The sequence below is a fragment of the Piliocolobus tephrosceles genome, chromosome 11 (assembly GCF_002776525.5).
Source record: "Piliocolobus tephrosceles isolate RC106 chromosome 11, ASM277652v3, whole genome shotgun sequence".
NCBI classification, from domain to species: Eukaryota; Metazoa; Chordata; class Mammalia; order Primates; family Cercopithecidae; genus Piliocolobus; species Piliocolobus tephrosceles.
Window position 1 is genome coordinate 93387972 of NC_045444.1, and position 25774 is coordinate 93413745.

The following is a 25774-nucleotide window of genomic DNA, read 5'->3' on the forward strand; positions in this document are numbered from 1 at the left end:
GTTTCATTTAACTTTCTCTCTTTTCTCAGGTCTGGCCTATCGTAGGCTGAACACCAGCAGTGAGGGAGGAGGGCAACACTGGCTCCCCCTCTCACCCCTCCGGTGCTTTTCTGTGTCCTCCTGTCTTTCTAATCTGCTTCCAGATCCCTCTAGGGAGGAACGCTGGGAAAGAGAAAAAGCAAGGAAACAGGAAATACCTAACTGACCAACACCTATTCTGACTGTGGTAGATTTTATTTTTTTTAACCCACCTTCTCTTTGAGATCCTTCATGGGTTCTTAAAGACCTAGATCTCTCTCTCTCGACTGCTAGGGAATCTCTCACCTGACATTCCCTTCATGAAGATACATCCATCTCTCTGACAACTAGCCTTTTATGCTTCTTCAGCCCTTGTGCATCTGCTGGTGACTTCCGCTTCAGTTCTGCTGAGACTTTTTTCTCCCAAGTATTCCTCTTAAACAAAATCAAAGACATTTCACACTGCCCTTGCTTGGGGTCCTTATCTGGTCCCAAGGAAATACTTATACATCCTTTGTCCCAATCAACTCTGAGAGCACAGGCTCCCCTGCAGCTGTCTCTCTTTACCCTCTAAGCAACTAGCCAGATATCCCTTACCCTTTAGCTTTTCTAGGTATATTTAATACATTATCCCTTACTTCCAGGGACCACATATGAAACTCCCTGGGCAATCATCTTGAAGCCTTTTCCTTTGTCATGAAATGCGGGTTAAGAATGTCCCGTGCTCCATCATAGGGAGATAGGATTCACAACCTATAGAATCTACTCTCCATAATGCTTCCTAACCTCCAACTCCCCACCCCATCTCTAGACTCTATAAGTGAGAAACTTGAGTCACTAAATTGGTTTTTCGTCTTTAGAAATTATATGATGTTCCACCTTACTTTGAAATGTAACATCTTGGTGTCTTGATGGAAATTGCATTAAAAAAACATTCCATGAACCATGTAGGTCCATCTCAAAAAAAGAATTCAGCTCTATTTGCAACCACAAAAAATTAAAACAACCTAAAGTTCAGCAATATGGGACTAGTTAAATAACTTATGGTACAACTATGCAAGAGAATATTCTGCAGCTTCCCCCACCCCAAAAGGACGAGGATGCTCTTCATCTGTTGATATAAAATGATCCCTATAGTGTTAAGGGAAAAAAGGAAGAGTGTGGTGTGTACATACAGGATGGTATTACTATTTTTAAAAAGGCTTTTGCTTGTGTTTAATAAGACATCTCTGATAGGATACACAGGAAACTGGTTGCGTCTGAGGAGGGACATTTGGTAGCCAGGAATAGCTTTTTGTACTTTGTGAATTTTAAACCAAGTGAATATACAACTATATTTTAAAAGGAGATAATATTAAATTTAAAAATGAGTGTACAGCAAGGAAATAAAGATTATAGCTGACTTTCAAGCAAGGGGCTTGGCTGTGAAGGGCAAATGTGAGGAGACGAGCTAGTATAAGTAGCAAGACTGAGAAATGATGTTTCATTTTTTGTAGTAGGGTCATGGCTATTGCATGATTTGCGTAAGACTATTACACTGATTTGTGACATCCATCTTCCTTCCAGGTAATCAGTTGACACCCATTCCAAGGCCTGTTCTTTTTTTTTTTTTTTTTTTTGAGATGGAGTGTTGCTCTGTCACCCAGGCTGGAGCGCAGTGGTGTGATCTTGGCTCACTGCAACCTCCATCTCTCGGGTTCAAGTGATTCTCCTGCTTCAGCCTCCCAAATAGCTTGGATTACCGGTGCAAACCACCACATGCCTGGCTAATTTTTGTATTTTTATTAGAGATGGGGTTTCACCATGTTGGCCAGGCTGGTCTCGAACTCCTGACCTCAAATGATCTGTCTGCCTCGACCTCCTAAAGTGCTGGGATTCATAGGATGCTGAGGATCTTCCTGGGAAACCTTGAGCTGTATCCGTGATGGTGGTTCAGACATAGATAGATGTGTCTAGCAGCTGGGGTTTAGTTTGAGGCGGGTAAGCAGAGACTAGATTATTAGACAGGACTGCCCCTGGGAGAGAGGAACACGGAGTTGTGTTTGGGTTGTATTGTTCACATAGAAAATAACTGCACAGAACCCCCTGTGGCAAGGTATCAGGACTTTTGAGGGCATGCTTGTTGTTTGTCTTCCTAATGAAAATTAAGGCAAAGTGATAGGAATCATTCCCTTCCCTTCTCTCTGCAAATCCCAATTGTCCAGGCACCACGAGGGTGCAGATCAGTGGATGCTAGCACCATTACATTGAGAACATTGGTGGCCACAGCCATCAGCAGACTCTGAATGCTCCTTGAAACCCTACCTCAGCTGAGGATGAGGCCAGCACTTAGGCATATTGCTGACTTAGCTGGAATCTTCAGAGGCTGCTGAGCTGGAGACAGCGGTGCCAGTAGCTCTCTAGTGGTGTGTGATGGAACCTTAACATGGTCGAGCTAAGGGTGGGCTGGGAGAGGCAGGTCACTAGCAAAGCAACACAGCAACAAATGAACACAGCTTTTTTATGAACACGTGTTAGACCTCCCTTTCCTTTGGGAATCCTAGGCACACCTGGAGGCAGGAGTGGGTGAAGTGAGAATTATCTGCAAGATGCTAGAGAACATTTGTAAACTGGTAATTTTTTTTTACCCAGTTACAATTTAGATTTAATCTGGAAGCTGATGAAATCTGAAAATATTTGGGTTGTTCTATTTATTTATAGTTTACCTTTTGTATAAGAGAGGTTTATATATGTTTATTAGCTGGGGGTTGAGTAGTTAGGAGGAAGAACTTGAATATAAGGAAATATAAGCAAGGAAGAAAATAAACCAATTTGTCAGGGTCCTGATCTCAAGATGAATTGGGGGTGATGGTAGAGAGATAGGGTCAAAAGCAGGGCACCTTCTCTTCTATGTCAGGAGGGGAGGAGTTGAAGTAAAGGTAGATTTTTAAATATGCGCTGGACTTCCTCAGTACAGTCAGAGGCTGTGTCATCTCCTGAGAGATGGGTAAGTTAAGAATGGATGGGGCTTTTGAGAGCAACGAAGTCTTGACCATCCACTAGGGGAATTGAGGTGGAGCTGACTAGACAGCAGTGAAAGGATTGCTGAATGGTGCCAAGGATACCAGTGAAGTTGAAGGTCATGAATTTGAAGTGGCAAAGATTTCTCTGTCCTGCAAAAAGTCTCTAATTTAGAAGCCCTCCTTTGGGCTTCCAGGGCACTCTGCTCTTCCATCCTTATAATGCTCATCACACTATGCGGGAATCGTTGAACTCCACCCCACCACCCCAGTCCATCAGACTTTATGCTCTGAGAAGGAAGAGAACCTCCCTCTCATTTTCTGTGTATTGCTCTGAGTCTAGCAATTTCTTCTACTGTTTCCAGTGCATGGTGGATGCTCAATAAATACTGTCTGAATAAGCATTAGCATTGTGGTCATTGTGAGATTCTTTCGTTGCTCTCAGATACCTGGGTAGAGAAGCAAAGGAGGCAGATGGTGTAAATGATCCAAGGTGGTTAGAAGGTTTGCAGGGTGGATGTGGCACAGGGTGAAGGTGTTAAGGGTGCTGGCGAGAGTCTTGCTGACACAGTGCACCATGAGGGCTGGGCTGGATAGGGTTTGAGAGGTGGCACACATCCAGATGAAGGAAAGGTTTGGGGTGAGGCCATGGGAGTGGAGTGCTTATGAGAAAAATTAGGGTTGAAGCAGGGCTGGGATATGACCTTGGCAGTCCAAATGTCTCCTGGTCTCTAAGCTCTACTTCTCAGTGAATTCCTCAAGATCCAGTGGGAACCTCCCATCATCAAGGGTAAGGAGGGGAAAAGCATTTAAACAACAAATAGATTCTAGTTGAAAATAGATTTGTGAGTGAGAGAAGAAAACAGATATTAGAACTTTACTTCTAAACCACAATATTGACATTAAATTTGTACAGATAATTTTTCTTCAACGTAGTTAAAAAGATATTTGCATAATCATGTGGTTAAACTTTGCAACTGTCATAGCTTTTGGTCACTATTATTATCCTGGTTTTCAAAGCAGAGACCGTACCCAAGTCATCTTTGTGGGCCCTGAACTGAGCACATGGGGGTACTGCCCAGCTGGCTGGCACAAACCTGGAAACAGTCTCCAAGTCTTGAGTTCTTTATTTTACTGGTAACTAAAACCTATTTCTACTGACATGTCAGTCAGTTAAATTTACATGTCTCTTTTACGGTCTTTTTTTGAGCTACCAAAGACTTCTGCTTTCCATTTTGCAGATATTCTATTTAGATAATACCAGGCAGGGAAACAAGAGAAGATTTGCACAGATTTGAAAACTCCATAAGTTTTCAAATAAGTGGGGAACACTCACAGGTTCAGGAAGACTGCATTAAGAACTATATTTTTTTTCTGGGATAATTGAACTTCACATCACTCTAACAAATAGGTACTGAACATGTACTCTGTGAAAGACACTGAACAAATGGAAAATATATACTGTTCCTGCTGTCAAGAACTTTGCAGTCAGGTAGAGAAGGATTAGAATGACGTAAGTGACTACAAAAGAAAGCAGAACTGTGGAGGAGACAGAAGGACTGCCTTGGGTAAGAAGAAAATCTTCAAGAGGTCAAGCATCAAGTCTTTTGTGAAAGTTCATAACCACAATCACCTCATGCCCACAAGATGCTCAGTGGATATTCTCTTGGACAAAAACTGTCATCACCAAGGATACCTTCAGAGACCCCGCTCTTAAATGCAAGGCCAGTGGGAGCCAAGGTCAAGTCCAAAGAGAGGTACCAGATGGGCAAGAACAAGTCTTTCTCTTAGAAACTGTGGTTTTAGATGTTTTTGTTGTTTTCAGTCTTTACAAATAAAAATAATAATAATATACATATGAAATCAGTACTCAAAATGTCATGGTTTAAACAATAAGCATCTATTTGGCTCATAAATCCATGGGTTGGACTCAGTGATCCTTCTGATCTGTGCTGGCTTATTCAGCCCTCTGGGGTCGGTTAGGTGTTTCTGCCTCTAAAAGGCGGACAGTTATTGGCTAGTGCAATAGGGACACTTGCTCTCATCATCTGAAACTCTAGTTCATGCTTGTTCTTATGTGGCATAAGCACAGCCCGAGGGCAAACCCTAATGCACATGTGCTTTTTTACGTCTCTGCTTGTGTCGCATTGGATACTATTCCATGAGCCAAACAAGTCACAGCGCCAATCTCAGACTCGGTGCAAGAGAGCACTGCTACAGTATGTGGAATCAGGGAAGGGGCAGACTTGTACCCATTTTTGTAATCTGACACTCCTTGCTGATTGATAAAGGAGACAGATAGTAGTTACACAACAAATAGAAGGTCATCACAGTGCGTCATCACACATTCATAGTAGGTCATAGTAGGAAACTTCCTATTATTACTAGTGATTAAAGAAATATACATTAATATGGGCTTCTAGTCCTCACTTTGTAGAAGAGAAAACTGGAGGCTCAAAGCCTGGCTAAAATGATGGGTAGATGACTATGACTACCCAGCCTACAGACCAAGCAAGATCCCCAGCTCCAAGTTCAGCAGTCAAAGGCAAGTCTCGATTCATACTCTGGCTCTGCCATGTCTTAGTAGTATAACTTTGTATAACATTTCTATGACTAAATTTCACCTCTGTAAAATGAGAGCAATAGGTTGGGCACAGTGGCTCATACCTGTAATCCCAGCACTTTGGGAGGCCCAGGCAGCGGATCACAAGGTCAGGAGATCAAGACCATCCTGGCTAACACGGTGAAACCTCATCTCTACTGAAAAAAAAACAAAAAAACAAAAAATTAACTGGGCATGGTGGCCGGTGCCTGTAGTCCCTGAGGCCAAGCTTACAGTGAGCTGAGATTGTGCCACTGCACTCCAACCTAGGCGACAGAGAGAGACTCCGTCTCAAAAAAAAAAAAAAAAAAAAAAAGAGGAGAGCAATAATACCTACCTCACAGATTATGAGGACTAAGTGAGATCATACGAAAACGTTCTTTGAAGGTCCTGGTACCTGTTCAGTTCATACATCCTCTTTTTCTTTCTGATGCAATGTTGTGAAACCAGCTACAAAATAAAGCAAAATCAGAAAAGCCCAGATGAAACAAACTAGCAAATAAATAGATAAAACTATAGGGACCAAGAAGAAACTGCAATTTTTGTGTTTAACTGGTGACTGTTCATTCTGTTGTTAATTTACCCAGGAATTACTGAGTGCCTCTTCTGGGCTTGACACTGTGCTAGGCATTGGGAATGCAGTGGTAAACAGAAAGAGGCAGATTCCTACCCTCATGAAGCTTAGAATCTAATGTCAAAAATAGACAATAACCAAATGATCACATTAATTAGTGTTGTACAATGCCTTTGGTTAGTTTTAGTAGAAGAGCATATAATTGGAATATGTGATCCAATTAAGGGTAGGAGGGGGCCAGGAAGGGCCTCCTTGATAAATGGATAAGTGAGTTGAGGTATGAAGGGGACAGTGAATATTTCGTCTAGACAACGGTGGTGTTATAAGAATGCGCCATGCCAGGTCGTCTCTGTGGGGAATGACAAGGAGATTTTATTAACCCTTAAGGCAATGGGAAGTCATAGAAGGATATGAGCAAAGTTGGGATTTGGAAAGCTTTCTCTGGGATCAGGGTTAAAAACAGATTACAGCAGGGAAGAAGTGGATGCAGCTAAATTACCAGACTATCGGAAGATTATTGGAATTACAATTCACTGATTATTTACATTTAAAAAAATAAAGTAATGGTAGACCTGTCAATTCTACTTTGCGAAGCATACATCCTAAGGAAATATACCCCAAATACTTGTACATTGGTCAGAAGTGGTCAGTGACTAACATTAGACCACTAATAGTACATCTTAAAATGAAATTACTGACTAAATGGGTTTTAGACAGCTAAGTTATTGCTAAAATTACCAATTTTAAAACCTCGTGTACCTAGCCAAGTTGTCCTCACCCTAGTGTCACATTGCAGGGAGAAATATTAAGTGGGCTGTGATGTTTCAATATGAAGAGATCCTGCACAGCTACAAAGTATAGCAGGAAAATGTAGATGATGTGAAGATGTTAAATGTTAAACAAGCTGAATACAAATTATTAGCAACACAGTGATTATTAGGAAAAAATCATAAGTAAAGTTCAGAAGAGAAACTGAAATATTTCCTCAGGCTTGGTTACTTGGTTTAAAAAGACTTAATTGTAACACTTGAGTTTAACAGCAGTGTTGGGAGTGGAGTCTACTTATTCACCATTGAAGGGGCTCAGTCGCATTGCTTCCCAAAGAAAGTTGAGAGACTTTGCTGCCCACATCGTGTAATTGTAGCTTGATCCACTAGTCACAGATTCTTAGAAATAAGTAAACACACAGATCTTCAATTGAGACTCTCAACTTCAGCGTCTTCATGATAATAACTGTACATTCCAAGTTTTTGGTACTTTATAGCACCTTTTTTTCTATAATTGTAAAGTGCCTGTGGGAAGTGATTGTATTTTAAATATCTCAGCTTAATAAAAAATGCATAAGTTAAAGGTAGATCTGAGAAACATTCAGATCTGCAAAGCAATTTTTAAAATATTAGTGAAATTGGTGACTAAAAATGAAATTTCAAGTTGCTGCTGAATCTCCAAGAATAAACCTAGACTGCATTGACATGTAATTGTTTTTCTATTTCAGAGTGACAACTATAGCTTCCATAAGAAAGTTTTGGAGACTCCTAAAAATGACAGATAAATGAACTAACCTAATCTGCAAAATTAAACTGTAGGAAAGAGTATGGACCTTGAAAAGATGGGTATGGTTCATATTCTTTCCCTCAGTTGGGAAAATCCCATTACCCTTTGAAATTGCAGCTTCCTTGTAGGAAAAACAGGGATAAAAGTAACTATCTTTCAAGGTTGATAGGAAATTTAAATGAGGTATTGTATATGCAAGAAGCTGAAGAACACTCAATTAGAATATTAGAGCCCCTTCCTTATCTTTCAGACTTGGATGAGTTTCTTGGTGCATTTTCTTCCTCTTTCCCAGCTTGACGATTAAAGCAACACCTTTCCAAGTAACAATGGAAATTTGACCTCCTCATCAGAAAAATGGGTATAGACACCTCTGGAGTCGAGCTATCCCATTTAAAGCTTGGATTTTGGCTTCACTATGGATGCAGGTATTTGAAGATGCAATTAGCTGAACTAATCTCACTCAAACTCCTAAGTGGGACTTCTTACTTGGTTTTCATCTAGCCATGCTATCTATCCCAACAAGAATCTGTTGCTAGACCTCAAAAACACTGAGTGCTGTCAGGAAAAAATGTGCAAGGCACCACAAAGATTATGGGGCATCTACTACGGAAAACCTAGATATTGTCTAGAGCATTGTTTGTGGTTATCTCTGTCTTTCATTGTCTTTGACTTATTTTTCAACTCTCCACATTGTAGAAAATGACTGATAATTCAAATGATTCTTTTCCCTAAAAATGCAAGTGAACAATGTTTGGTGGAATGCAATGGACTAATTTTGTAGGTATTTGTACATTTATTTTAACATTTTGTATTACCTATGTATATACGTGATTCTCTGAATTCTCTTTTGAACTGATTGCAACATCTTACTGGATCTCATTAATTAATGCATTAAATAAAGTCTTTGACCCATGTTCATTTTATGTGAGAGTCTTGATTTTATATTAAAAAATGATCCTTTGAGAGTGGCTAATCCTGACAAGGGGGATTCTCCCAGCACAGTGCACCAGCTCTTCAGCTGATCCTGACAAGAGGGATTCTCCCAGGACAGCGCACCAGCTCTGCTAAGGGACAGACTGCCTCCTCAAGCAAGTCCCTGATGCTGTGCCTCCTGACTGGGTGAGACCTCACAGCAGGGGTCAACAGACACCTCATACAGGAGAGCTCCAGCTGGCATCAGGCCAGTGCCCCTCTGGGGCAAAGCTCCCAGAGGAAGGAGCAGGCTGCAATCTTTGCTTTTCTGCAGCCTCCACTGGTCATACCCAGGTGAACGGGGTCTGGAGTGGACCTCCAGCAAACTGCAGCAGACCTTCAGAAGAGGGGCCTGACTCTTAGAAGAAAAACTGACAAACAGAAAGCAGCAACAACATCAACAGAAAAGACCACCCCCCACAAAAATCCCATCCAAATGTCATCAGCCTCAAAGATCAAAGGTAGATAAATCCATGAAGATGAGCAAAAATCAATGCAAAAACACTGAAAATTCCAAAAGCTAGAAAGCCTCTTCTCCTACAAATGATCACAACACTTCTCCAGCAAGGATGCAGAATAGGGCTGAAGCTGAGATGGCTGAGCTGATAGAAGTAGGCTTCAGAAAGTGGGTAATAAAAAATTTCACCGAGCTAAAGGATTATGTTCTAACCCAATGAAAAAAAGGTAAGAACCATGATAAAAGATTATAGAGCTGTTAACTGGAGTAACTAGTTTAGAGAATGACATGATGGAGCTGAAAAACACAGAACGAGAACTTTGTGATGCAAAGACAACTATCAATAGCTGAATTGACCAAGCAGAAGAGAGAATATCAGAGCTAGAAGACTATCTTCCTAAAATAAGGCAAGCAGACAAGATTAGAGAAAAAATAATGAAATGGAATGAACAAAACCTCTGGGAACTATGGGACTATATGAAAAGACCAAACCTACAACTAATTGGAGTAGCTGAAAGAGATGGGGAGAATGGAATCAAGTTGGAAAACACACTGCAGGGTATCATCCAGGAGAACCTCCCCAATCTAGCAAGACAGGCCAATACTCAAATTCAGGAAATCCAGAGAACCCCAATAAGATACTCCATGAAAAGATCTACCCCAAGACACAGAATCATCAGATTCTCCAACGTCAAAATGAAGGAAAAAATGGTAAGGGCAGTTAAAGAAAAAGGCCAGGTTACCTACAAAGGGAAGCCCATCAGACTAACAGCTGACCTCTCAGCAGAAACCCTACAAGCCAGAAGACATTGGGGGCCAATATTCAATATTCTTTTTTTTTTTTTTTTTTTTTTTTTGAGACTGAGTCTTGCTCTGTTGCCCAGGCTGGAGTGCAGTGGCACGATCTCAGCTCACTGCAAGCTCCACCTCCCGGGTTCTCCTGCCTCAGTCTCCTGAGTAGCTGAGAGTACAGGTGCCTGCCACCATACCTGGCTAAATTTTTTTTTGTATTTTTAGTAGAGACGGGGTTTCACCATGTTGGCCAGGCTGGTCTCGAACTCCTGACCTTGTGATCCGCCTGCCTCAGCCTCCCAAAGTGCTGGGATGACAGGAGTGAGCCACTGCGCCCGGCCTCAATATTCTTGAAAAAAAGAAATTCCAATCCACAATTTCATATCTGGCCAAACTAAGCTTCATAAGCAAAGCAGAAATAAAATCTTTTCCAGACAAGCAAATGCTAAGGGATTTTGTTATCACCAGGCCTGCCTTGCAAGAGCTCCTGAAAGAAGCACTAAACATGGATAAGAAAACCACTACAAAAACACATTGAACTACACAGACCAATGACACTATGAAGCAACTATATTAACAAGTCTGCAAAATTAACCAGTCAGCATCATGATGACAGGATCAAATTCACACACAACAATATTAACCTTAAATGTAAATGGCCTAAATGCCCCAATTAAAAGATACAGAATGGCAAGCTGGATATAAAAACAAGACTCACCATGGTGCTGTATTCAAGAGGCACATCTCATGTGCAAAGACGCACATAGACTCAAAATAAAGGGATGGAGGAAAATTTGCCAAGCAAATGGAAAGCAGAAAAAAGCTGGGGTTGCAATCCTAGTTTCTGACACAATAGACTTTAAACCAACAAAAGTCAGAAAAAGACAAAGAAGGGCATTACATAATGCTAAAGGGTTCAATTCATCAAGAAGAGCTAACTATCCTAAATATATATGTACCCAATACAGGAGTACCCAGATTCATAAAACAAGTTCTTAGAGACTGACAAAGAGACTTAGATCCCCACAAAATAATAGTAGAAGACTTTAATACCCCACTGGCAGTATTACACAGATCATCAAGACAGAAAATTAACAAAGATATTCAGGATTTGAACTCAGTTCTAGACCAAGTGGACCTGACAGATATCTACAGAACTCTTCACCCCAAAACAATATAATGTACATTTTTTTTCAGCACCACATGGCACTTACTCTAAAATTGATCACATAGTTGGAAGTAAAGCACTCCTCAGCAAATGCAAAAGAACTGAAATAATAACAAACAGTCTCTCAGACCGCAGTGCAATCAAATTAAAACTCAAGATTAAAAAGCCCACCCAAAACCACACAACTACATGGAAATTGAACAGCCTGTTCCTGAATGACTCCTGGGTAAATAATAAAATTAAAGCAGAAATTAAGAAGTTCTTTGAAACCAACGAGAACAAAGAGACAATGTATCAGAATCTCTGGGATGCAGCTAAAGCAGTGTTAAAAGGGAAATTTATAGCACTAAATGCCCACATCAAAAATGTAGAAAGATCATAAATCAACACACTAAGATCACAGCTAAAAGAACTAGAGAATGAAGAGGAAACAAACCCCAGAGCTAGCAGAGGACAAAAAATAACTAAGCTTAGAGTAGAACTGAAGGAGATAGAGACACAAAAAAAAAAACCTTCAAAAAAATCAACGAGTCCAGGAGTTGGTTTTTGAAAAAAATCAGTAAAATGGATAGACCACTAGTAAGACTAATAATGAAGAAAAGAGAGAAGATTCAAATAAACACAATCAAAAATGATAAGAGGGATACCACCACTGATCCCACATAAATACAAACAACCATCAGATAATACTATAAACACATCTATGTGAACAAACTAGAAAATCTAGAAGAAATGGATGAATTCCTGGACACATACACCCTCCCAGGACTGAATCCCTATATAGACCAATAACAAGTTCTGAAATTGAGGCAGTAATAAATAGCCTACCAACCAAAAAGAAAAAAAAAAGAGTCCAGGTCCAAATGGATTTACAGTTGAATTCTACCAGAGGTACAAAAAGGAACTGGTACCATTTCTTCTGAAACTATTCCAAACAATTGAAAAGGAAAGACTCCTCCCTAACTCTTTTTAAGAGGCCAGAATCATCCTGATACCAAAACCTGCCAGAGACACAACAATGACAAAAAAACTTCAGGCCAATATCTCCGATGAATATCGATGCAAAAATCCTCAATAAAATACTGGCAAAGTATATCCAGCAGCACATCAAAACACTTACCAACCACGATCAAATTGGCTTCATCCCTGGGATGCAAGGCTGGTTCAACATACACAAATCAATAAACATAATTCATCACATAAACAGAACTAAAGACGAAAACTACATGATTATCTCAATACACAGAGAAAAGGTCTTTGATAAAATTTAACATCCCTTCATGTTAAAAACTCTCAGTAAACTAGATATTGAAGGAACGTATCTCAAAATAATAAGAGCCATTTATGACAAACCCACAGACAATATCATACTGAATTGACAAAACCTGAAAGCATTCCTCTTAAAAACTGGACAAGGATTCCCTCTCTCACCACTCTTACTCAACATTGTGTTGGAAGTTCTGACCAGAGCAACTAGGCAAGAGAAAGAAATAAAGGGTATTCAAATAGGAAGAAAGGAAGTCAAAGTGTCTTTTTTGCAGATGGTGTGATCCTATATCTAGAAAACCCCGTTATTTCAGCCCAAAAGCTTCTTAAGCTGGTAATCAACTTTAGCAAAGTCTCAGGATACAAAATTTATGTGCAGAAATCACAAGTATTCCTATACACCAACAACAGACAAGCAGAAACCCAAATCATGAATGAACTCCCATTCACATTGCCACAAAAAGAATAAAATATCTAGGAATACAGCTAACAAGGGAAGTGACGGACCTCTTCAAGGAGAACTATAAAGCACTGCTCAAGGAAATCAAAGAGGGCACAAGCAGATTGAAAAACATTCCGTGCTCATGGATAGGAAGAATTAATATCATGAAAATGGCCATAGTGCCCAAAGCAATTTATAGATTCAGTGCTATTGCCATTAAACTATCACTGACATTCTTCACAGGATCAGAAAAAAGCTGGCTGGGAGCGGTGGCTCACGTCTGTAATCTCAGCACTTTGGTAGGTCAAGATGGGTAGATCACGAGGTCAGGAGATCAAGACCATCCTGGCTAACACGGTGAAACCCTGTCTCTACTAAAAGTACAAAAAATTAGCCGGGTGTGGTGGCGGGTGCCTGTAGTCCCAGCTACTCGGGAGGCTGAAGCAGGAGAACGGCATGAACCCAGGAGGCAGAGCTTGCAGTGAGCTGAGATTGTGCCACTGCACTCCAGCCTAGGTGACAGAGCAAGACTCCATCTCAACAAAGAAAAAAAAGAAAAACACTATTTTAAAATTTATATGGAACCAAAAAAGAGCTCACATAGCCAAGGCAATCCTAAGCAAAAAAAAAAAAAAAAAAAAAAAAAAAAACAAAGCTGGAGGCATCACACTACCCAACTTCAAATTATACTACAAGGCCATAGTAACCAAAACAGCATGACACTTGTACAAAAACAGGCACATAGACAAATGGAACAGATAGAGAACTCAGAAACAAAACTGCACATCTACAACCATCTGTTTAACAGAAACAAGCAATGGGAATAGGATTCTCTACTTAATAAATGGTGCTGGGAGAGCTGGCTAGCCATATGCAGAAAACTGAAACTGGATCCCTTCCTTACACCTTATACAAAAATTAACTCAAGATGGATTAAAGACTTAAATGTAAAACCCAAAACTATAAAAACCCTAGAAGAAAATCTAGGCAATACCATTCAGAACATAGGCATGGGCAAAGATTTTATGATGAAATTGCTGAAAGCAATTGCAATGAAAACAAAAATTGACAAATGGGATCTAATTAAACTAAGGAGCTTCTGCACAGCAAATGAAACTATCCTCAGAGTGAACAGACAACCTACAGAATAGGAGAATTTTTTTGCAATCTATTCATCTGACAAAGGGCTAATATCCAGAATCTACAAGGATCTTAAGCAACTTTACAAGAAAAAAACAACCCCATTAAAATGTAGGCAAAGGATATGAACAGACACTTCTCAAAAAAAGACTTACATGCAGCCAACAAACATATGAAAAATAGTTCAACATCACTGATCATTAGAGAAATGAAAATTAAAACCACAATGAGATACCATCTCACGCCAGTCAGAATGGCAATTATTAAAAGGTCAAGAAACACAAATGCTGGCGAGGTTGCAGAGAAATAGGAGTGCTTTTACACTATTGATGGGAATGTAAATCATTTCAACCATTGTGAAGGAGAGTGGGGCAATTCCTCAAAGATTTAGAATTAGAAATACCATTTGATCCAGCAATCTCATTACTGGATATGTACCCAAAGGAATATAAATTATTCTATTTTAAAGATACATGCATGCATAGGTTCATTGCAACACTATTTGCAATAGCAAAGACATGGAATCAACCTAAAGGCCCATCAATGATAGACTGGATAAAGAAAATGTGGTACATATACACCATGGAATACTATGCAGCCATAAAAAGGAACATGTCCTTTGCAGGGCCATGGGTAAAGCTGGAAACCATCATTCTAGGAAACAGGACCTATAATAAACAAATGAGTACAAAGATTTTAAAATGTGAATCACCTGGGGATCTTGTTAAAATGGAGGCTGAGATTCTACCTTTCTAACAGTGCCTGGGGTCATACTGATGTGGCTGGTCTTGAGCCCACGTTTTAATTTCATTTTAGATTTTAGGTTTTAGATAGTGTCTTAGTCCGTTTGGGCTACGATAGAAAAAAATACCTTAGTCTGTTCAGGCTACTATAACAAAGTTATAAACAACAGAAATGTATGGCTCACACTTTCAGAGGCTGGGAAGTCCAAGAAAGGTGCAAGCAGATTCAGTGTTTGGTGAGGGCTCTGCTTTACAGCTGGTGCCTTTTTGCAGCATCCTCACATGGACATTCTCACATGGAGGAAGGTGCAAACAAGTTCTCTTGGGCTTCTTTTAAAAAAGCATGAATCTTCATCCATGAGGGCTCCACCCTCATAACCTAATCACTTCCCAGATGCCCCACCCCTCCACACAACTGCACTGCGGACTAAGTTTTCACAAATGAATTGGGGGAGGACACAGACATTTAGACCACAGCAAATAGCATGGTCAATGAAGATCTCTCTGTGGCTCAGTCTCCTTTTCTGTAATTGGGGTCAATAATTGATCCCACAACATAGGTGTTTGTACATTAAAGTACAGTATCTTGGACATAGTAATAATTCCACACCCTTTTTTTATAACTCTATCACTTAATTTAATTTTTAAAAGACTTCCCTGCAGAATAGCCTGGCATCCTTCTAAGGAGTTAATAAAATGATAATAGAAGCAAGAAGGAGATAGGAAAGTTAAGGTGAAGGACATCCACCCTCCATTGACAGTATTATTTCCAGGAATGGTAATAACAAGTAGAAATCTTGTGAAATCTGGGAGGTCTCAGTGTATAAATGTGGAATTGGACTTCTGAAAATACAGTATTTGGGTTTATTAAACCCCATAATAATTTTAGTAACAATTACTTCTCTGAGTGTAAAATTAATCTCAATTTATAAAATAAAGTAGAAATTTCATGTCTATCCTTTTATAGAAATTATTTTAGAGATATAGGGTAAACCCACAGGAACAGGAATATACAAAGTGCATTAAATTATGTATATTTTATTTAAAAAGCCAATTATGCTGGAAAATGTTATTATTTTATAAACAGAGAGCTAGGATTATGTAGATTATATACAGTTGGTTTTAGAAGCTAAGATATAGCTTATTTTAAACAGATGCTGTATTTCAGAAATGCATTTCAGAAATCTGTTTTTTCAATATATATAAAGCTGAGAAACTTCACCCACCCCCCCTTTTTTAGGAAAATCCTCTGATGAACTTTACATTAAGATATTTCACAGTAAAAGAAAAAAAATAGCTTCATATTATGCTCTTTGGGGAGTTTGGTTTTTCTCTTTTGTATTGTGTGGTCTTATGTTAGAGTAATCCTGCATAGCACTGTAATCTAGACACAGATCATTGTTATTAGTGTCAATGATAATTATATCATACATTTTGTGATTATGGCATCACAGTCTTCAGAGGGCTTTTCCATACATTACTTCAGTTAATGTGCTCCACAACCTGAGAGGAAGGCAGAACAGGTATAATTTTTTTTTCTTTTTTTTTCTTTTTTACAAAGGAAGACAAGTGAGATTTGCTGAAAACTGCATGGTTGAGAAATGGAGGAACACGAATCAGAACCCAAGGCTTCAGAATTCTGACTCATTACTCTGCACCCAGACCATCTAACGTTGCACTGAGACTCTGACAAGGCAGGCGATGATCTGTGATGACCTTGCTGAATATATTAAGCAGAAATGAGAAGATGTAGGACAAAATGTAGATAAGGAAAGGAAACCTGTCCTAATTGGGTTGTCTTTCCTTTAAGTACCTGAGCAATGGATGGAAGCAGAGACTAAGAATGGTAACCCTCTTGATCAAGATCCTTTTTCAGGATGATGATTCAGGATGATGGTTTGGAAGCATTCTTTTTGAAAACTTCTTGGTAGTTGATGCAGAATGAAATACTGTCCAACTGAGAAAGAGATGGAGAAGTATCCAGCGGCTAATGCCCAAGCTGATGGCCCTACCCCACCCCAGTTCTATTACCACCTCATGCCCTGCAGATTGCTGGGGTTTCTGGTGGAAATCCAGCTCCTCTTTAAAACTTCCTCTATTTCCTCACCCTCCACCTCTACTCTTAGCACTTGAGAGCGTACATTTCATCTTTGCTCCTCTTCCTTCCCCAGATGATCCAAATAGAAAATACATCAGCACGTGGGAAAGAGCAACGTTGATCATCTTCATGGAAAGTCTGAGGACCCTGTGCTTGCCACACATTGGCCAGGGTGAGCAAGCAGTGAGAGAGAAAACACTTTTTTCAAAAAACCAACTGGTAAGGAATGTTACTAAGCTACCATGTAATTTTCTGTAGCTTTCTGGCTGTGTGTCGCAACGCTGTTAAGGCCTGGCCATGTAGGATTATCCCTGTTACTTCCAAATTTCAGTTTTGTTTCTGAATTTAATTATCCACAAAGTTTCAGAAAGATCCACATAACTCAAGATCAATTACATTCATTTATTTTCATGTTTTCTGGGATCTGGCTGGTGTATTGGCTGGATCATCTGAAAAGCAGATACCAAGATGGAGTTGAAAATAGAAGAGATTTTAGGGGCGTAATTCTTGTGAAAGATAAAGGGGAGAAAAAGCAAGAGAAAGCAAGGAGAGCCTTGCGCCCAGATCTGACACCTGTAAAAAGATAGAGGGAGGAAAGAAAGATTTACCAGAAAGGGCCTCAGACTGTGGGACAGCCACAAGATTGCTCCTAGAGGCACCTTGCATTGGTTCAATGGTGAGCACTTATGCCAGTTCTGTGCTCAGTCATTGGTTAGGTGATGTCCAGGTAGCACATAGTCCCAGCTTGAATACAGAGTCAGATTCTGAAGCTACTCATAGCCAGAAATTGACAGCAGTTTCTCTCTTGAAGGTAGAGCTGACTTGCACACTTCCACAGCTGGGCAAAGGAAAGAAGATGGTCACAGCAAGCTGTCCCTACCTGTGTATGTGAAAGGTTTCATCTAGTCAGTGGATTTATGCCATATGACCAGAGCATAGATACAGATTTATCCATGCATCCATGCATCCGTGGACTCATGTATGCATCCATTCATCCATCCATCCATCCATCCATCCATCCATCCATCCATCCATCCGCTCATTTCTTGCTTTAGATGATGGCAGCAATCTGCAGAAGCTTCTATCAGAAGAACCTCTCCTTGGTGCTGCCTCAGAAATCAAATCTAGATTTTGCCTCTTCTGCTAGTAAGGCTGTAAGTTCTGAATGTCAACCAGCTTATATCTCCACCCAACTTGCCTCCAGCTCTCCTTGTGACCATAAGTCAATGTATTATCCATCTGAGACCAAGCCCTTAACCACACCTTAATTGCTGCCAGTCTGATATACCAATTATTTGAATCCTGCTGGTACTTTGCTCCACTGGATGGATTGTAATTCATGTTATAGTCGCTTTGATTCAGTGTTCCAGGCACAAACAATGCACACCAAGCAAGTGATGAAGTTTACTGCAATGTCCTTGGGTTCATGGTCAACGAGAGCAACTGACAAGCAGCAGAAGTAGCGAGCTGACTTGGCTGTGTGCCTTCCAGTTCTTAAGTCATTGAAGCTGTTCACCTTCAACATGACCCTGGCTTTTGGTAATAATATTTCATAGCAGCCTCTATCCAACTAATGTGGCAACAAGCCATGCAATTTTGAGCCCAGAGAAATCATGGGCCTTTTGGAGAGCACATTATTTTGGAGGATGAAGTCGGTGGAAATGTGTAGGGCTTGGCAGGTAATAAAAAGAGGCTGATTTTTTAAACAAATAATTCTACCAATTAGAATATAATTCTCTTTGAAATCAGCTATCTCTAAGGTCCTTTCATTTCTTTCATCCCATTACTTACTCTATCAAAGAACAAAAGTTTCACCATAATAGAAACCAATTCCCCCCCTTTTTCTCCCTAGAACAATGTTTATGTTTTGGCAGGCTTTCTCTCATGTGGCTTAAAGTACCACATGTGTTTGCAGGCATTCTATCAAGTAGTTTAAAGAGCATAAGACTTGCAGTAATATTTTTGGGAGTAAATTTTATTGTTATAGCTTTAAAGCACGATCAAATAAAAATAAGAATTCCATTAGTAGTCGAATATTGTAATAATAGAGTTGAGAATAAATTTTACTGTTATAGGAACTATAAAACAGCAATAATAAAACACTATTATTGTGAATAAATTGTGTTGAGATGACTAACTAGAAAGCTATAAAACACAACGATAAGAAATAATCTAATCACCAGGAAAGATGTGATAATAATTCACCCTTGTTAGTGAGGAGCCCATGGTTCTACTTCATTGGCCCTGAGTTCCCTGGGTTACTGCTTGCATTCCATAAGGTCACAGAAAGATAGTCTTTGGCCAGTGGGGTTGGCAGAAGACCACATATTACAGTGAAATTGGACGTGGGGATTGAGGAAAATCCAATTATCAGTGACACTAAGAAAATCCTGTGTAGTAATACCAAATGTCCTCACAGCACATTTTAAAAATTATTTGCAGGTTTTTACTAACAATTTGTATGTATTATTTGACTGCATTTTTATGTGTTTTTAAACTTTTATTTATATTCTTTTGTTTCAGAATAACTGTATGGAACTACATATTGGTTGGTGGGGGGAAGCCTTTTGTAGTCTTTCTTTTTATTTAGACTACCCATACGTCCCTCTGCCACGAATCCATCTCAGTCCATTCCAATTAGCAAGAGTATGGAAGGAAGACACCCTTAACTTCCAGGTCCCCCTCTCTTTCTGTGGAACTGACAGTGCCATTAGAATCCTTGCTCCAAAATTAGTACTACCAAGGTAACTGCTAGTCCCCTCACTCGGGTGAGGAAGAGAGTGACATGCGTGTTGCATTTTACCCCTCATTCTGAACAGCAAAATTCAAATTCAGGATTTTTGAATTAACTATATACCAAGGGAAGGATGCAAAATGCTAACAATGCAGTTTTCTTTAAGGTGCCATTATCGTAGGCAAGCTATGCTGAGTTTTCTGTACTCACCGCCTCCACTTTCTCACTTCCCTTTCCTTCTTTAACCAGCTCCAGGCAGGCGTTTGTCCCCACCATGTATCTACTGAAATTGCTCTTTTCAAGGTCTCCAGGAGCCTCTATCCTGCTGGTTGATTGGTTAGTTCTTCGTCCTCGTTTGACCAGTGGGTAACTCCCAGTTTTTTGTTTTTAATGCTCTCCTCACTTGGCTTCTGGGACAAAATAGTCACCCATTTTTTAACTACCTCACTGGCTGTTCTTCACAATTCGCTTGCTGGATTCTTCTCTTCTGCCAAGTCCTCTAAATGTTAGGTCAGCCCAGGGCTCAGTTTTTGTCTTTCTCTGTCTATACCCATGCCCCAGATGAACTCCTCTACCCCACTGGCTTTAAATACCATCGTGATATTGTGATATAATAGGAAATACATATTTTGTCTTTGTCCCTGGTTCCTGACACAGAGCTCCTAAAACCCTTGGAATTTCCTCAGTGATAAGATCAATAAAGGTGAAATGGCCATTTTTGTTATTCATGACGTCCCTTTTGACTATGTCTAAGTTTAAGTGAACAGGTAACTTTTGGAAAGTTTCTAAGTTTCTGGTTGCCAGGAGAATCAGCCATGTGATTAGAACGTTGGAACTTTCAGTAATTCCGTCCCATTTCTGGGGAGGAAAGAGGGACTGGAGTTTTATTTAATCACCAATGACCAATGATATGATCAACCATGCCCATGTAATGAAGTCTTCATAAAAACACAAGGGAACAGAGTTTGGAGAGCCTCTGGGTTGCTAAACACATGGAGGGACTGGGTGGATGGCATGCCTGGAGAGAGCATGGAAGCGCTTATCTCCTCTATTTTTTTAACTGCATTCTCTTTATTTGAAATTGTAACATTTGTTTGTGTACTTGTTTATTTTTCTCTCAACTCTACTGTGAGTTCCATAAAAGAAGGGACTCTGCCTTGTTCGCCTTTGTATTCTAAGTATCTAGCATAGTGTCTTGTTTACAGTGATGCTCATGAGATTTTTGTAGAATGAATACATGAATACAGGGCAAAAGATTTAAACTGGGTCCCTAAATGCCAAGGACTCCATTTAAATACTCTACCTGCTCTGCACTAAAGTTTGCCTTGCTCAATTAGGCTATTAGCAGTGGTCTTAACGTGAGTCTTTACTTTTACTGGTCAATGAGACTCAAGCATAAGGTGGCTATGTCTGAAAACATGGTGGAGTATCTGACAGAGTCCCTCATGTAAGAGGGGCGTGGGGTAAAATCAATTGGGAAAGGATTGACACTGTTTTCACTGCTCAGATTTGGAGAAATCTGGGTTTGTTTAAGAAGCTGGTGATGTGGTAGATCAGAAAAAGAGAAGGCATTTTACCCCAATCGCAGCCTTAGATTGAAAGAGGAAGAGGAGATTCTGAATAATGACCATGTCCATTATGACCAGAGCAGAGTATTCTTTCTGGTCTCATGAATAGGCTCATGATTCAGAAAGACTAGCCTACTATTCCCATCCAACCTGTGTGAGGGGAAGAGCAGGAATGACTGCTCCTGAGTATGAGTGATGGGGATTCCTAGAAATATTGTGAGGTGACTTTACATAGGGAGGAAATTTATTTCAGGATCTGGTGAAGTTGAGAGCTCACATAAATTTGGTTTTAGAGAAGAAATGAAATATCAAATGGTACAGCATTTCCCCCATTAGAAAAGGTGGTTTGAGGACATGATAGAGTTAATAAAGCAATTGCCCGAGTCTCTTTGTGCTGAGACATCCACTAACTGACTTATCTCATCTTGATTGTGGGAGCCAGTCTTGATGCATTCATTCTCAAGGACACTTGATCCACTGCCAGAGAGGCCCAGAATTTTCTAACTTACTCTGAGGCAGAATGAAGCCTCTGCTTGAAACCCTTTATCTTTTGGGGATGCTGGTTCCTGGAGGACTAGGATATGATAGGTGAGTGTAAAGTGGGAAGAGGGACTGATTATTATGATTTAGATTGTCTAAATTGAATGCTCTTTTTTTAAGACCAAGGCAGCTGGCTTCTCCTTCCTTGCTACTCATATATACCGCCATGAGATGAGAATAAAGACCACTGAAATTTATCACTGAATAATAATAGTCCTCTAATAATCCTTGAATAAATGAATAAATATCTAACAAATATTTCCTAACACAATGCATGACTTATACCAATAGACATGTCATGTTCTGTGATTGGAAAAAGAAAATTGTAATACAAATTCTATATCCCTCATTTTTGTAGTATCTCAACTGGTAAATCACATTATCCTAATTATTAAGAAAAACGTTAAAATGACCAAATAATTTCATGTAGAGATAAGTACTATTAATGTTTTCAGATAGCTAGCTAATTATGTATGCAGCACTATTTCTGAAATATTTCAGTTAAATTGTATTACAGAAATTTTCCTATGGCATTAGCAATTTATTTAAAACATAGTTGAAATTGCTAATAATATTCTGTCATTTAGTCAATTCTTGCTTTCATTTTTACAAATTATGCTGTAATGATGAGCAACCAGCTACATAATTTTTTGTGCTTTTTCAAATCTTTGATTATTTCTCTAAGAAGTGGAATTATTAGGTCGGTAGCTGAGGAATATCTAAGAATCTTGCTATACATTGCCCAATTATCCTCTAGAAAGATTACATCAATCTACACTTCCAATAACAGTGTATGAAAGCACTTTTTAAGTGTTTGGCAAATTGACAAGTAAAAAATGCATATTGTTGACTTCCTTTGAATTTTTTGATTTATAATAAGAGTAAATATTTTGTCTTGCTTATTACTAATTTTATCATTTTATAAATTGCCCATTAATGTCATTTGCCCATTTTTGTGGTCTCTCCCTATTCTTAATGAATCGTAAGTTCTCTAAATACATTCTCTTGAAATCTGTGTCTGTGTGTGTGTGTATAGTTTCCACAGAAAGTGTGTTTTTCCCTTGTTCATACGCAAATCATTATTTTGCTGATTTAGCATATCTCATGAAGTATATGTGGTTATAACTGGTATTTCCTCTTTTGCTTCACAGTTAAAGAAATCTTGCAATGAACTTGCTCTCACATAACATAGAAACCCATTCCAATTTTTGTCCAACAATAATTGTGTGATCTCAGCTTGTTCCTTATCTTTATAGGCAGTTCAATTTCAGATATGTGCAGAGTCCAGGATCTCTGTAATATCAAAAACCTGTTTGAATATTTGTTTCTCATTTTTGCATTATTTACTTGGTTTCATATACATAGTGCATTTATTTTCCTTTCTGAAATTCCTCATCCGTAAGTTGGAAACGAAGACTCTTACATATTTTACAGGAAAATATGAAAAAAAAATTAGGCTGCTTAAAAATATCAAGAGCTTTAAAACGTAAATCTTTTGGCCTAGTGTTCCTGCCTCTGGACATCTATACTGAGGAAATAAACTAAAGTCTGAAAGAGTTTTATGCAGCTCTGAGATGCAGCTTTATTTATAATATATATATTCTAATATTTGGAAACAATTTAAATGTCTATGTTAGGTTATGTAAATGCTGATATGTAGTATAGGACAATGGGATATTATTCACACAATAGAAAAATAAGTATAAAACTTTTTAATGGCATAGGAAAATATGTATTTTATGCTAAAGAAAAGAGACTATATAAATCTAATGGAGTACTTTAAAAAATAAAATAAAAATATGTACTAAAATGGTAATTGTTATCTTTGGTTGGTGATATTTTTCACTTCCTTCAACTACTATTCATTTTGCAAATATTGTACAACGAATGTGACATAAAACTTTTATTTAAAAAATTAGATTCCAAGCCCTGGTTAAATTATGGAAGTGATTAGGCTCAGGCAGTGGGACTCAGATAAGACAGCTTCCATTGGACGGTTCCTCATGACTGCACTTGACCGTGCTTGTCTTTATTGGCCGTTTTTATTTAAATTATTAGTTACTGACATAAAATAATGGTCAATTTTTTGTAGCTCTTGCCAACTCAAGATATATGTTAGCTGCAATTTTTGATGGTCTTTATTCACCATGTGTGGTAATAGTCTAGAAAATTTAAAATTAATAAAAATTACAAGCTTTGTAATATTTCTCTTGAACATTTAGGAAGGTAGTCTCCCATATATTATACATTGCATACATCCTGAAAAAGTGCAACTCCGTATAATCATGTGGGATTTAGCAATATCAATCAAATGGCTTGAAAATGTTCATCTTCTTTGATCTACTAATTCTTCTTTCTGGAATGTAGCTTAAGGAAACAATAGAAAATTAGAACAAAGATTTACACAAAAAGCTATTATCTCTAGAATTATTTACAGTAGCATAAAAACAAAAAGGGACATAGCTTTAATATCTAGTGTAGAAGAAAATATTTAAATAAATGATACTATGTAACATACGCTTACTGTCAAATAGTGTGCAACCATTAAAGAGTTTTCATTGGTTTGAGGAAATGTCTTTGGTAGAATACAGAATACAAAGAAATGAATACAAAATTATATATAGATATAATCTGCACTGCATTTCAGAAAAATAAATTTCTGCACAGATTAAAGTCTGGAAGGAAATATGCCAAAATATCAGTGGTAGTTACTCAACAAGGTGTAATTATTGATAATTCTTCCTTCTCTTTTCTATTTTTCTCTTCTTTTTCACCTCTCCATACTTTCTATGTCTTCCATGTTAGGCATATGTTAATTTTGTAAGCAGAAAAATAAAGTCTGAAAATACAGAACTATCATGAAATATTTATGTAACTATTTCTTGACCAAGTATTTAAAATACAAAATTTGCCTCAATATTCATTAGAACTTTTTTGCCTCTTTATACATTCCAGTCAAAATGCTATCAGACCATCATCTTTGATCTGCAGACTTTATTAATAATGTACCCCAAAGGATCATTTTCTCTATTAAACATTTTGTGAATTCCCATTCAAAAAGAATACACAAAGTACAATAATCTTTTCATTTGATCAGTGAGATGAGACTGGTGATAATTTGGGAGATTAGCCGCTTTTTCCCTCCTCTCTACATGTATTATGCATCACCCAAGAAATTGCTTAGAAACAGAGAATAGCCTTTTCTAAGTATATGGTTTAAGCATTCATTTGAACAAAGTATTGGAGTTTCTGAGGCTTAAGTATTGTGTTTTAGTTCCACATACAAGTGATAAGCATTTTTAATATCAGGGGCTTTCACTTAAATCCCAGACCACTCACTTTTTTTGCATATGAAATGGACCCAGTTGTTCAATGCTGGGCTTAGGGAGTAACAGACTCACACATTTTGTAGACATTAGCCAAGAGTAAGGCAAATGCCTGAGGATGTTAGGTTATCTTTATTTAATTTATTCCCCTCAGTGCTATCACATTGCCAGGGAATCCCAGCCCAATTGAAACAGGAATTCACCAGGTGCAAACCCCACTTTTTAGTGTACTCACTTTCCTAGACCACTGAGTAGATAACTGTGATAAGGGAAAACCCAAACATTTGCTAAACTACGTGAAGGAAGGAAGAGCAGCCATCATCTTTGTTCTCAACACCATTGCGGAACTATCGTCAATGATCTCATTTCCTGGCAGGACAGGATGGGCCAAACAGCCAGTGTGAGGAATGAGAGACAGGGCGTAGGGGGTTGGGGGAAGTTAAAAGAATATCCCCTTCATTTGCTTCATTCCCTCTCCTCTTCCCCTTCTGAGAAGAGATTAAAATTATTTTCTAGTGACTTTATAATACTTATTTTTACTATCTTTATAGTCCCAATCAGAGGTAGACAATTTGGATGATTTTTTAGCCCCTAAAAGTGGATTAATTAATACTTCATTCTTATTTTCTAGGATGTAATAAAAGAATAGTTAAGCGTATGTCACAAAGTCCTCAGGAAAAAAAAACCTGGGATAGCAGTATATACCTTAAGAATTATTGTTACAATCAAATGAAGATAGATAGATAGATAGATAGATAGATAGATAGATAGATAGATAGAT

The 25774-nt window shown here is 38.6% G+C and overlaps 1 protein-coding gene across 1 annotated transcript in view; it reads left to right on the top strand.

Moving 5' to 3' along the window:
- Positions 1-21566: 21566 nt before the first annotated feature.
- The window catches only part of CPO (carboxypeptidase O), a 30208-nt gene continuing 26000 nt past the window's right edge, over positions 21567-25774 (top strand). Inside the window, exon 1 of the mRNA XM_023217097.2 lies at positions 21567-21715. Coding sequence (XP_023072865.1) covers positions 21648-21715 — 68 coding nt within the window. The 5' untranslated portion in view covers positions 21567-21647. The remainder of the gene's footprint in view (positions 21716-25774) is intronic.